At 39.5% G+C, this 13400-nt stretch overlaps 2 protein-coding genes and 1 long non-coding RNA gene across 4 annotated transcripts; all 3 read left to right on the top strand.

Annotated features, from left to right (window-relative positions):
• Positions 1-3404: 3404 nt before the first annotated feature.
• On the top strand, positions 3405-4529 carry LOC124292877. The gene is made up of 3 exons (XR_006902826.1): positions 3405-3532; positions 4191-4322; positions 4476-4529. It is a non-coding gene; the product is annotated as an uncharacterized LOC124292877 (long non-coding RNA).
• On the top strand, positions 4524-5901 carry LOC107216570 (4-coumarate--CoA ligase 3-like). Its single transcript, XM_046731339.1, is given in 5 exon segments — positions 4524-4591; positions 4685-4745; positions 4854-5084; positions 5185-5426; positions 5609-5901. Coding segments are annotated over 3 exon segments (663 nt in total). The 5' UTR covers positions 4524-4591; positions 4685-4745; positions 4854-4864; the 3' UTR covers positions 5810-5901.
• Positions 5902-7390: 1489 nt separating this feature from the next.
• On the top strand, positions 7391-11533 carry LOC107216579 (4-coumarate--CoA ligase 1). 2 transcript variants are annotated; one of them, XM_046731338.1, is made up of 7 exons: positions 7391-7491; positions 8180-8311; positions 8479-8686; positions 9065-9543; positions 9617-10016; positions 10118-10359; positions 10637-11533. In XM_046731338.1, exons 3-7 carry the CDS (start codon positions 8518-8520, stop codon positions 10796-10798), a joined length of 1452 nt encoding a protein of 483 aa, XP_046587294.1. In that variant the 5' UTR covers positions 7391-7491; positions 8180-8311; positions 8479-8517; the 3' UTR covers positions 10799-11533. The 2 variants fall into 2 exon arrangements, with proteins under 2 accessions (XP_046587294.1, XP_015509304.1); XM_015653818.2 differs by lacking the exon at positions 7391-7491 and adding an exon at positions 7498-7801 and having other exon boundaries at positions 10637-11532.
• The last annotated feature ends 1867 nt before the right edge of the window (positions 11534-13400 follow it).

Below are 13400 nucleotides of genomic sequence, written 5' to 3'. Positions count from 1 at the left end.
TAGGACCAACAGGTGAGAAGTGGCGAGCGAAAAAGCACCTGCTGGAAAATGTCGAAAACACAGGTTCTCGTTTTTTGGCTGTAACTTTTGATGCGTCGATCGCAGCGTATTGGGACTGCGCCCAATCGATTTCTCTCGCAAAATTACGTCGATATAGTGGGCCACAGAATTGATTCCAGCACTTTTCAAAATCGCCAAAATTTTCGCCAAAAACACAAAGGGGTTAGCCTTACTTTTTTTTGGGCAAAAAACTTTTGGTCTCGGATTCGATTCAAATGACCCTTATCTTACCAATTGGACCCTCAGGAACTCAGAAATCGCAGCAGAAAGAGCGTAGGACCAACAGGTGAGAAATGGCGAGCGAAAAAGCACCTGCTGAAAAATGTCGAAAATTCAGGTTCTGGTTTTTTGGCTGTAACTTTTGACCCACCACTCGCAGCGTATTCCAACCGCGCCCAATCGATTCCTCTCGCAAAATTACGTCCGAACAGTGCACGAAAGAATTTGTTTTAGCACTTTTCAAAATCGCTAAAATTTTTGCCAAAAATGCAAAGGGGTTAGCCTCACTTTTTTTTTGGGCAAAAAACTTTTGGTCTCGGATTCGATTTAAATGACCCTTATCTTACCAATTGGACCCTCAGGAACTCAGAAATCGCAGCAGAAAGAGCGTAGGACCAACAGGTGAGAAATGGCGAGCGAAAAAGCACCTGCTGAAAAATGTCGAAAATTCAGGTTCTGGTTTTTTGGCTGTAACTTTTGACCCACCACTCGCAGCGTATTCCAACCGCGCCCAATCGATTTTTCTCGCAAAATTACGTCGACATAGTGCGCCAAAGAATTGATTCCAGCACTTTTCAAAATCGCCAAAATTTTCGCCAAAAACACAAAGGGGTTAGCCTTACTTTTTTTTTGGGCAAAAAACTTTTGGTCTCGGATTCGATTTAAATGACCCTTATCCTACCAATTGGACCCTCAGGAACTCAGAAATCGCAGCAAAAAGAGCGTAGGACCAACAGGTGAGAAATGGCGAGCGAAAAAGCACCTGCTGAAAAATGTCGAAAACACAGGTTCTCGTTTTTTGGCTGTAACTTTTGATGCGTCGATCGCAGCGTATTGGGACTGCGCCCAATCGATTCCTCTCGCAAAATTACGTCCGAACAGTGCACGAAAGAATTTGTTTTAGCACTTTTCAAAATCGCTAAAATTTTTGCCAAAAATGCAAAGGGGTTAGCCTCACTTTTTTTTGGGCAAAAAACTTCTGGTCTCAGATTCGATTTGGATGACTCTTTCATGACTAATTAGACCCCCAGAAACTCAGAAAACGTAGCAAAAACAGCGTAGGACCAACAGCAGAGAAATGACGACGGAAAGAGCACCAGTCAAAAAATGTCGAATTCACAGATTCTTGTTTTTCAGCTCTAACCTTTGATCCGTTGCTCGCAGCGTATTCGAACTGCGCCCAATCGATTTCTCTCGCAAAATTACGTCGATATAGTGCGCCAAAGAATTGATTCCAGCACTTCTCAAAATCGCGACAATTTTCGCCAAAAATGCAAAGGGGTTAGCCTTGCTTTTTTTTCATTTTTCAGCCGAAAAATTTTTGGTCCCAGATTCGATTTAAATAACCCTTTCCTGACCAATTGGACCCCCAGGAACTCAGAAAACGCAGCGAAAACAGCGTGGGATCAACAGCAGAGAAATGACGAAGGAAAAAGCACCTGCTGAAAAATGTCGAAAACACAGGTTCTGATTTTTTGGCTGTAACTTCCGATCCGCTGCCCGCAGCGTATCGGGAGTGCGCCCAATCGATTTCTCTTGCAAAACTACGTCGAAATAGTGCCGGAAAGAATTTATTCTAGCACTTTTCACAATCGCGAAAATTTTCGCCAAAAATGCAAAGGGGTTAGCCTTACTTTTTCCTTCATTTTTGAATCTGAAAATTCTTGGTCCCAGATTCGATTTAAATGACCCTTTTCCGACTAATTGGACCCCCAGGAACTCAGAAAACGCAGCGAAAAAAAGCGTGGGATCAACAGGGAAGAAGTTACGAAGCAATGTGTTTTGATGGTTTTGATGGTTTTTATTAATATCCTTTCCATATCCATATTGGGAAACAACAGTATACAAAGTTATATATGTACAGAGTCTTAAATCCAAGAAACTTAGCCTAGTTCTATAATTAGTGTAAAGAGTAACAGTGAAATACGAGGTATATACGTATTTTAATTGTAACTTTCGATGAGTCCAACGAAATGACTTGGGTCTTGGTCTATCCGGTTCAATTTTCTTCGTAATTTTACGCCGACATGATGCCTGCAAGCTAAAATCCAGCACCAAACGAAAATTGTAGTTAAATTTGAGTAATAATTTTACTTATTACAAAATTATATCATCGGGCGTGAGACGCTCAAAATAGTATTACGCTTAATTTTGTCACGTTTAATGGATTGATGTATACAGTCCTTCCAATACCAGCACCAATACCAATAATACCAGCAACAAATCCAGTACTGACTGGACTTTCGAACATTTACTCAAACAGAAGCTATAAAACCAAGTACCTCTTTCCCAAATACTTGTTCACAGTTTTTTCCTCTATAAACTTTCGTATTTGATTACGATTTATCACTTGCGACATGGTACTGATGATGCACACTTTCGTTCCAAAATGTAAATGTGTGTGGTTGTTTGTACGACGAATTACACAACAAAAGATTGTGCTTTGTTGAAGACGCAGTGAGTACACAAGCCAATGAAGCTTCTTTATCAGTAGCAGTATTACACGTAAAGCTACTACACGTGTAGATTTAAAGTATTCGAATTTTTTCCGGTCGCCGATCTCACGATGCAAATTGGATTTAAAATGTGACATTCTACTCATGATAAAATATCGTAAATGCAGCATGCCATCATTATATCAAATCAGTTAATACGGAAAATTGCCTTGTTGACAGCGATCATGTATCTTATCAGGTGGGTTGTCTTTTCATGTCACCGTGAATTGCGATGAACAGAATTATGGCATATCTTCATGAGTATACATACCTCACTTTCGTCATGCATAACAGAAACCATCATCACGAACCAACACCGTCAACTCTGAAATCGACCTACTACCTTGTTATGTATCCAGGTAGAAAATAATGTGAGTCTTGGGTTAATTCACTTCGTGATATACTAGACCTTTATTTTTGTGGATTAGTTCCACAATACATAGGTTACAACTTTTGCCCGAACGACGTGTCTCGCCATCCTTGGCGTAGGAGGTCGGCGGGCATCTTACGAACTAAGCTGACCAATTATACCTATATGTATAGTATGTATACCTTTAAACATAACATACCTCATTCCACAGAACATCTCAAGAACAGTTTCTTTGTTGTACCAGTGTTATTGTGTCCAATTCAAACCTCTTCTTGACTGCTTTCGCAGAGTTTTGAAACCGATTTCAAGTTTGTACTTATTTTATCACGTACGATATAACGAGTGGCGAAATTTATCAAGCTAATTCTTCATCCGGAACGCTAAAATGGTGAGTTAATTACACACATAGCATTTTTATATCATAGTCATATAAAATCTGACTACTCCATGCAGACTCGTAGTAATACTGCGTTGCTGATTCCGTACTCTACGAATTGTCGAATAACACAATTTATCTGTGGACTTCTTCAAAACCTAATAATTACAACTGTTTAAATGATACTACGTAGTTCCATGCTCTCTGCTTTCGTGAGTTCAAATCATTTTCTGGTAATGAGTTCATTTCATTTACTTTTAACAACCTGATCATATGACAGTATTTTATGCGGTACTAGCGGTGAAGTCAAAATATCTGCCTTACGTAAATCCCGAAACTGTGTTGCGCGGTCCATCGTCGATTGTCAACAATAGTGTTCACCACACTGCTCATTAACGCTGCTATGAATAAGCTTTTTATCAACGTACGTATTTCTTGCGTAAGACAGCTTCGGCCTTGTTGAGAAACGCCAATTCAGCCAAGTCAAAATCTCAAATGCCTACTGCACGGTTATCTGCACCCATGCATGTTACGTACATTGAATACTGTGCAGTAATGCGTGACATTACTGTACAATCTCGCCGAAAACCACAGAGAACGTGTGAACTCCTCAAGACTAGAATTACCAGACTACGAAAATGGACTTAAGATGTTACGAATTTATTTCCAGGACAATTCAGGCCTTACAATCGTAAGCAATATACTCAAAGGTAACGAGATTCCTTGTACCGATTTCGACTACGGTAGTATCGGAGAAATGATTCTAGACAAACTGAAAAGCGATCCAAATTTCGTGGGACAAGTAAGTATTCGAGCGAACTTGGTAAGCGGTTGCTGTACATTCATCTGATACACCTTATGACATTGAACTGAAAACAAATGGTAAAAGCCAGCCATTTTCTATCGAGATACATAATGTTTCTTCACTTTGTTATCATGACAAATGATATTACAGATTGATGGTGCCACTGGCGAAGAATATACCTTCGAAAAAATGCAAGACAGAAGTGTGAGGTGTGCCTTGTGGCTGAAGAAGCAGGGTTTGCTCCCGAAATTCTTGAAAGACGCAAAGTAAGTTATAAAAATTATCGATTCGTATGTAAACAAAATAATCGTAGAATTCACTGCTGAACGTATGTCTGGTATTTTTTTTTTTTTTTTTAGGCACAAACAGTTTTTGTAGCCCCAAATATCGTCAACAGATTATTGAAATCCCACGCTTTGAGTAAGTACGATCTCTCCTGTATCAAGTCTGTAATTTGTGGTGGAGCCAAACTGTCAGTTGCGTCCCGCGATGCATTTGCTAAAAAGTTACCAGGCGCTTCCATCCTAGCTGGCTATGGCATGACAGAACTAGGACCTGGCACATCAGTACAATCAAACAGCTCAAAACCCGGATCGTGTGGCCGCCTCTTAATCAATTGCCAGCTGAACGTAGTGGATACAGATACGGGCAGAGTATTAGGAACTAATCAGGTGGGTGAACTATTGTAGAAGAATGACACCATGATGAACTGTTACTATAACGATCCAGATGATACAGCCGCAACCATCGACGAGGAAGGTAACTTGAGTAATATATTTCCTAGCAAATGTATTCGAAGTTCCAGTTCAACCCTTGACTTTTAATTTACAAAATCTCAAATTTTAATACTTTTTCTAAGGATGGATGCAATCGGGAGATCTTGGTTACTACGACGAGGACGGAGAGATCTTCGTGGTAGATAGGCTGAAAGAACTGATTAAATACAGGGGTTATCACATATATCCGGTTGAAGTCGAGAGTGTGCTTTTGTCTCACCCTGGTGTCAAAGAGGTGGCAGTCGTAGGCTTGCCTCATCCTGTGGATGACGAGCATCCTATTGCTTTTGTAGTTAGAACGGAGTCTTCTCTCACCGGAGAAGAGGTAATTTGTTCCGACAAGTAGAAGTCGGTTACTTAGCGACACTATGAACTGGTCAAGATCAACGTGAAAAATTCTGAATTACAATATCGACAAGTCCAACGTAAAATTATCGTGAAGTTATTTGAGTGTGAGAATAATGAAAGTCCGAATATTATGGACGCTTAATTTCTGGGATTCTTTAGGTTACAGAACAGGAATTGATTGACTTGGTGGCGACCGAAATGGCTGACAGTAAACGACTGCGGGGTGGAGTCAAATTCCTGGATAACCTACCGAAAACACCGTCAAATAATATTCGACGCGGATATGTACGCGACCTAGCGAGATCTATGGCAACAACGTGTCGATCAGCCAGAAATTTTCTCATCTCCAAGAGCAGTTAGTTAAGGAATAAATTTAAAGGATAGGTACGTTTTAACTGTCAAACACTCTTATACCATTTCATCCGATACATCGATTGGAAAGTATTTGAAGTGAAAATAATTAGATTGAGGCATTTGTATTCGTGATATGAATAAAATCAATGTTATATAATGAATTTTACCTTGAACGAATCCTCTCAATCACAACAGCTAATCCACATTCGAAAGTAAGAATCAAAAAACAGTTGCACAGTGTTGCTATGTAATCTCTATCATGTGCACCAAAAGCCTATACGAAAGAAATATCAATTTTTTCTGTATATTATCATGTTTGTCAGGGAATTTCCACACGTTACATACGTGAAAAGAAACAAATACGTACGAAGTGATCAAATATGATATACTCGTACAACTAAAATACTATCAAGGAAAACAGCCCAGCGGAATAAACGGAATTCGATAAAGCTATTCCTTTTTTTCCAAGCTAGAAAACAATTTCACAAATACGAAAAATACATACTTTAGAAATTTCAGCCAATTTTTCAGCATAACTGTGCTGTGTCGATGATGACCGTGCTAGTTTCTAACGTGTAAATAGTTATCATGTACAAAACTACAGAGAAACGCGAACAAAAATATCGATAACAATCTATTCTATATTGCGTAACGAAAGTGGCGATCCGGTAATCTGTAATTGCAGTTTGAATGAATCAATTTTCTTTAATGATAGATAGATGGATAAATTCATTAGCCTTGGGACTAGTCCAGTTTGGCGATATCCAGTAAATTAATTCAATATACAGTTAAACCTGTAATCTATGCACGTGTATAGACCGAATGTTATACAGGGTGTAACGAAATTTCCGATTGTAGGAAGAAGTATTGAGTTCGTCGCCGTAAGCAGGACCGGTTCAGCGCAAAAGAAAAAAATATGAATGGTCGATTTTTTTAAGAAACCATCCAATTGGGTGCAAATCAGGCGTTAGCTCGTTGCTGAGCAAGTCCAATCGCGAAATGACTTTTCGTCTGCATCCGTGTCCTTGGCTTGGATCCGAGGCATTGTTAAGGTGATTATTCAGTGACTCCGGAGTTAGTAATATATCCTTTTGGAGAAGTGTATAATTTTATCTACTTTGGTAGATTTGAGCGGATCCGCGGTAATCCGTTGGATCTGGCGATTGTGCTGGTTCGGTGAAAATATCTAAAGCTCACTCCCAATTGATTACCGGTCATATGCTTTTTGGAGAAAACGGAGCGTCCAAATAATTTTTTCTTCTCCGTTTCCTCGGCTGCACTTATCGAAATGACCTCAATGCTGTGTCCCGCAATTGGCAATTTCGTTACACCCTGTATAGGTGGCAAAAGAAAAATCTCGTTACTGATAAGATATTATATAAAGTGGTTTCCATGACCAATTTTTGAATTGGGTACAGAAAATACGACACATGACGACTTTCCATCAGTTGGTAGTAACGAACCCAGCGTTGCTAGACTATGAATAAACGAATAATCTTATAGGGAAAAATAGATAATGGTTGTATAGTGATTTTGATGTTTCGCATGTGGCATTGACACGCCTTGCCAGATTGCTTACGAAGCCAGGCTGAGGTGAATCAGATTTAATAATCCTGAGCTGTTCAGGATGATATATATAGTCTGAAACTCTGTCTAAATCATCGAACGAATGAACGGGATGTACTTGTGTGAGTAGAGAGATCAAATCCGTCTTGTACTCTATCAGTCAAAGAAGTAATTACAACCGATCGACATCGATTTCAACGAATCAACGACGCTGCACCGGTTTAACACTTCATTGTAGAGAATCACTTAAGAACACGCTCTTCGTTGAACAATCGTCATTCTGTCGAGTTGTAACGTGCTGTTGATTACTCTTACCGAGTTCCAAGACAGATATTAAACGAGTGAAAAAAAAATTTCTCAAGTCACATAAATAGCACGGTGGCAAAAAATCTAAGCTAAATAGTATAATTTTACCGACAAACAGCGAAAATGGTAAGTGAATTGCTTACACTCCACATACGTAGAAAGCTTGATAGGTGACTGGCTTCCATTTTTCTGGACTGTGATTTTATTTTTTTATTCGTTCAACTGAGCTGAATTTACTGAATTTTTATGCGCACTTTGATGCTCAGTTCACCTTGATTTAAACCTCTACGTAGTTGGCAGCAACAGTACGCAACGGTCTCTGACTTTTATATCGATTCTGGTGTCAGGGATCCTAAAATTTTCTACGAAGGCATCGTTCAATGCTTTCTTATAGAAAACTTTACGGACTATGTATAGAATACGTCAAAAGTTCCACTGATTGGCTCAAGTTATTTCCGCTTTTCGGAAAATCATGAAAAATGTTATACCTAATGTTATTTTCAGAATGATTCGAGGTTCACACTTGAGGACAATGTACTCAAGGGAAAGGTTGTTCCTTATCCTCCGTTCGAGTTCAACAGTTTGGGGGAACTCATACTAGCCAGTCTGAAAAATAATCCAAAATTAGTAGGGCAGGTAAATATGCGATTACTCAAAATTACCCATTTTTAACTTCTAGCCACACGTGTCGTAATATTGCTCCATATTATGGAAGTATGAATAATCGAAGTGGGCCTGCTTCACAAAAGCTCGTAGTGGTCAGAAATATATTTGTTGTAATATGTTGGAGAAAAATGTTTCAGATCGATGGTAAGACTGGCGAAGAATACACCTTCGACCAGATGCGGGACAGGAGCGTGAGATGTGCTCTGTGGATGAAGGCTCACGGTTTGCTCCCAGGAGACGTTGTTGTAGTTTGCGACAACCAACATCTGGACGTCGCGATGCCGTGTTACGCAGCCCTCTACGTTGGAGCCATTTTCAATCCCTTATACGTCGGGATGAGCAAACGTAAATTTCTTCACAATCGCGTACCTCACAATACCGTGTAGAAGTCTCGTAAAACATATAACGGTAGTGACGAAAGTATATATTACTTATTGTAATTGGTAAAATTATATATTTTACCACTGAGTTTCTTACGTGCCAATTGTGATTAAATACTTGACGCAACGTTAAGTTCTGTCCCGACCAAACACATAGCCATACTCTTAGACTGTTACGACGTAAGAGCGACAAACTCGATCGATATTCATAAATCACTGGAGCATAACGAACAGAATGAACATAATTTAGGCCACAGATGAATAAAGTCTGTGTATACACCAAGCGCGAAAAACAGTTGTAATCAACCGTTCAACATTAAAGATGCTGAAATAATTTTTCCAGGGGACTTTTGTCATATGATGAAAACAACTGCACCAAAAATGGCATTCGTCAACGAAGAATTAGCTACCACCTTTGCCGCGGCGGCCGAAGAAATTAATCTTGACCTGAAGATCATAGTTTTTGGTCGCGTTTCCGGGTTTTTTGAGTTTGAAAGAATAATCAACGAGCAAGAAAACGAAAAGGTCCAAAACTACGAATGCACACCGGTGAAAAGTTCTGGTGATACTGCGGTAATCCTGTGTACTTCTGGAACCTCAGGCTTGCCGAAAGGTGTTGCACTATCACACATAGTTTTGATGAAGGTGCAAAACCGACCGGCACTTACTGTACTCCAAGCCGACAGAGCTTTAATCGTCACACCTCAAGCATGGGTCACTGGAACTTTCACCATGCTTTTTACTGTTTGCGCAAACGCAACTAGACTAATACCGCCGCCCTTCGACGAGAATACAGCTTGCGCGCTCATCGAAAAGCTCAAAGTAAATAGTTGTAAAACTATTTGTTACGGAGGACGCGGATGTGCATAGAATAACATGTTTCTTTTTATTCCAGATACATTCAGCCTTCTTACCCGTCAATGTAATGAACAGATTGGTGAAATCGGACGCCGTGAAAAAATACGATCTGTCCAGCCTGAAAAATGTTACAAGCAGTGGAGCCATTCTATCAGTTGCTGCTCGAGAGGCCTTTATCAAGGCTGTACCCAGCGCCACGATCACCGTTGGTTACGGTATGACGGAAGTCGGTGGTGTGATCATACGCCAGTCGCCTGGATCGAAATTTGGATCATCCGGTCACGTGCTAGAGGATAGCCAGCTGAAAGTGGTCGACCCAGCCACCGGGAAAGTACAGGGAGCCAATAAAGAAGGTGAACTATGGTTGAAGAGTTGCACTATGATGAACGGCTACTACAACAATCCAGAAGCTACTGCTAAAGCGATCGACGAGGAAGGTCAGTATTCAACTAGACATGCATAGCATAGTCAGGATACCGATTAACTCAAACCTATCACTGACGTTCGAAAAATGTCTCCTTTTAATTCATTACGTAAGGATGGATGCACTCGGGAGATCTTGGCTACTATGACGAGGACGGTGAGATTTTTGTGGTGGACAGATTGAAGGATCTGATCAAGTATCGAGGTTACCACATATCTCCAGCTGATATCGAGGATGTGCTTTTGCCTCATCCTGGTGTCAAGGAGGTTGCTGTCGTGGGCTTGCCTCATCCTCTGGACGATGAGCATCCTGTTGCTTTTGTAGTCAGAGCAGAGTCTTCTGCGACCGACCAAAAGGTATTTTTTTTTCTTCATCACAATCATCGGCTGCTAGACGCTGAGGTTACCTATGCCTTAGTAAAACCTCGATGCAATCTCTAACGTAACACTCAAACGTTTTGATTTTCCATTCGAAAGTCATTGATGAGAGTGAAAGACCGTTACATCGTCTCTGGGTCTCCCAGTTTCCATTTACTAAAATCGGATTTCAGAAAAATCATTCAAACTTAGTGGTTGAGGTAATATTTCAATAGAGCTTGAGCTCCCTTCACACGATATCTTTGCCATCTTTCAGGTTACCGAACAGCAATTGATTGACTTAGTGGCCACGGAAATGGGTGACTTTAGTCAGCTGCGCGGCGGAGTCAAGTTCGTCGATTGTCTCCCGAGAACAGAGTCCTACAAAACTCTGCGCAGATATCTACGTGATTTGGCAACATCTGTGGCAGCTTCGTAAAATGATAGAAAAAGAAGTTTTATTTATCTACGGGATACTGATTATTCGAAATAAAATATGTAACATCCTAAGGCGTCAAAGTAAATCAAAGATGAAATCTTCACGCGTATTGACGTTTGTACGAATGGTGAAAATGAAATAAACATCAGCAATACCTTGGTCTAGATCGTCAAGTAGAATAATGGTACTGCCATCGATAAGTATCCAACACTGGATTTGTTTGATTCTACATCGTCAGTATCCCCATCTAACTAAGAACTTGCAGTTAGACTTTCTATTTGTATTTTAATGTATTACTATCACAGAGATATTGATACAAAGATATTTAACATCGCCACAAAAAAGCAAATTAATAAACAGTATTAAACCGTCATTCGCTGTTTGTGCATTACGTTGCGTTTTCACGAATTGAGTCTAACGATGAGATAAAATTGAAGTACTACGAGTAAATACGGACGTATTACAGGCGAAAATCCTATTTCATACTCGGAAGATCTTGGATACTATGACCAGAATGGAGAGATTTTTTTGTGACATCGAAAGCATGCGTTGTGTATTCGACAAGAAGATGGATTTTCCATCGTAAAATTTAGGCATTTCATCTATGTTGTCAGGATAGAATAAAGCACAACCTCCTCAACAGTTTTCTCATTCAATGCAGACTTTGAAATCCTACAGGAAAGTATCAACAATTTCAAAGTGCACAAACTGTTAACTGTGGTTTTTAATACTGCAGGTTTAGTAATGCGAACTTTCCGGTCATCGAAAAGAAATTGATCGACTTGCTGGAGGAGAAAATGTCTAACTACCGACGCTTACGTGACGGCGACGAGTTTGTCATATAATATTAACAAAAATCACCGTCTAACAAAATTCAACGCGAACGAAATAATCGTGAAAATACAGCAGGAAAGCGTGATTTCGAAGTGTCTATTGACTAATTATCATGACGGATAAGTAAATCTTGTCAAACACCTTGGATACTTCCGTTAATTCAGGTGATAATCGTTTTGATATCACGATGCGATGATTGCCGGGTCTAAAAAAGTAATATGCACTTTGTACAAGGTTACGTCAAGTCATCTTTACTGTACTCAAAATGAAGTTGAAGGATAAGCTTTCCTAGCTTCGACGACTTGTGTGCCGAATTGTGTATAAAATACGTTAACTTTGCTTATCTTTCTGAAATAAACATAAGTTCAATTCAATTTAGACGGCTATGAAAAAGTCTAACTACCAATCAGATAAATCTACTTTATTAGATTTTAAAGATGATGAGAAAACGTTTTAAATGAAAATGAACAACAATTGTAAGCCAAAAGCACTTGGTACTCATGTTTTGGTTGCGAATTTTGCAAATTTTATCATTGCATAACGAAAGCGATATCCGCGAGATCTCAACGTCCTAATTGAACGGTAACTGTGATATCAGCTCTGGGCTTGTTTCAATTTGTGACTCGCGTCAATTTACCTCAAAGCTTATACAACCAGGTAGGGTAGACGTGTACTTATAACACGTTTTTCACGCTTCGGAGCAGCACGCAATTCAGAGCAATGGCATCGTGCCAGCCTCAGTGTTTATAACGTTTCAAAGCATATAACGCGGTTCTGTTTTCAGTTGTAAACCGAATCCGTGATCCGTAATTGTTTCCATACGAAAATACATCGTACGTGGGCAATCACGAATTTCGAAGTCAACAGGATGATTCGACAGTGGTTTGAATGTCAGGATTTCAATTTTCAGTCAAGAATCGACTCCGTTGGTTACAAAGTGCCAACACAAATCGATGTTGTTATCACATTGGGTCTGACGTTGATGAATTTCAATTAACTTGTACTTGAAAATCTATTTTCACAAGACGTTATCTACGATCGATCCGTTCCAACTGAGAATGATAGATGCGAGTATCGTATACAATTTCTGTACTATTGCCTTGATGTTATTGATTAATTTTCCACCGCGCACCTAAAGTGATCTTTCATCATTCGGCGCAATATGAAAAATCCTCTAGTTTTTCACGCTGGGCAATTGTACTCGCAGTGTAAACACGTGTAAGATGCTGTTCCCAGTTCAATATACATATATAATGTATGTATGTATACCTATATATATATATATATATACATTGGGAAAAACTTGACGATTGGTAGCACAGTGACACGTATTGGCACATTTCCAGCCCTGATTGTGAGACGTGACTAGACATAGGCTAGAAGGCACAGGAATTGGCGCTACTACACTAAACATCACCATGTGAGTTTTCAAAGTTCCACCAATATAATTTAACCATGAGTTAAAATACGTGTTATCTAGGACAAATAATTCTCTCCTCCTTCTTTTGCTAATCTTGGAAAATTTTTGTTCACTTATCCAGTTGAATTTCAGCGTTCAATCGCAATGAATAAATGAAAGAAATACGAAAATATCTGGGCATGATTCATTGATGGCAAAGTGAGTATTAAGCGCAACATTTTTACGAAGGTATCAAAATAACGCTGCGACTTTTCTTCGGCGTGTAACTTCGTCACTTCATAGTCATTACAAACCGAACAAATGTGTTATTGCACAGATATTTATACAATGTGAGGAGAAAAAGTTTCA

Source organism: Neodiprion lecontei, chromosome 2 (genome assembly GCF_021901455.1).
Source record: "Neodiprion lecontei isolate iyNeoLeco1 chromosome 2, iyNeoLeco1.1, whole genome shotgun sequence".
In the NCBI taxonomy this organism is placed as follows: Eukaryota; Metazoa; Arthropoda; class Insecta; order Hymenoptera; family Diprionidae; genus Neodiprion; species Neodiprion lecontei.
This window is presented reverse-complemented; position numbering and strand designations above follow the sequence as displayed.

Bases quoted from the DNA above. Each gene is read 5' to 3' on its own strand.
- LOC107216579 (XM_015653818.2), top strand. The intron at 9,544-9,616 runs GTAAATAGTTGT...TTTTTATTCCAG, and splicing joins CGCTCATCGAAAAGCTCAAA to ATACATTCAGCCTTCTTACC. The intron at 10,360-10,636 runs GTATTTTTTTTT...GCCATCTTTCAG, and splicing joins CTTCTGCGACCGACCAAAAG to GTTACCGAACAGCAATTGAT.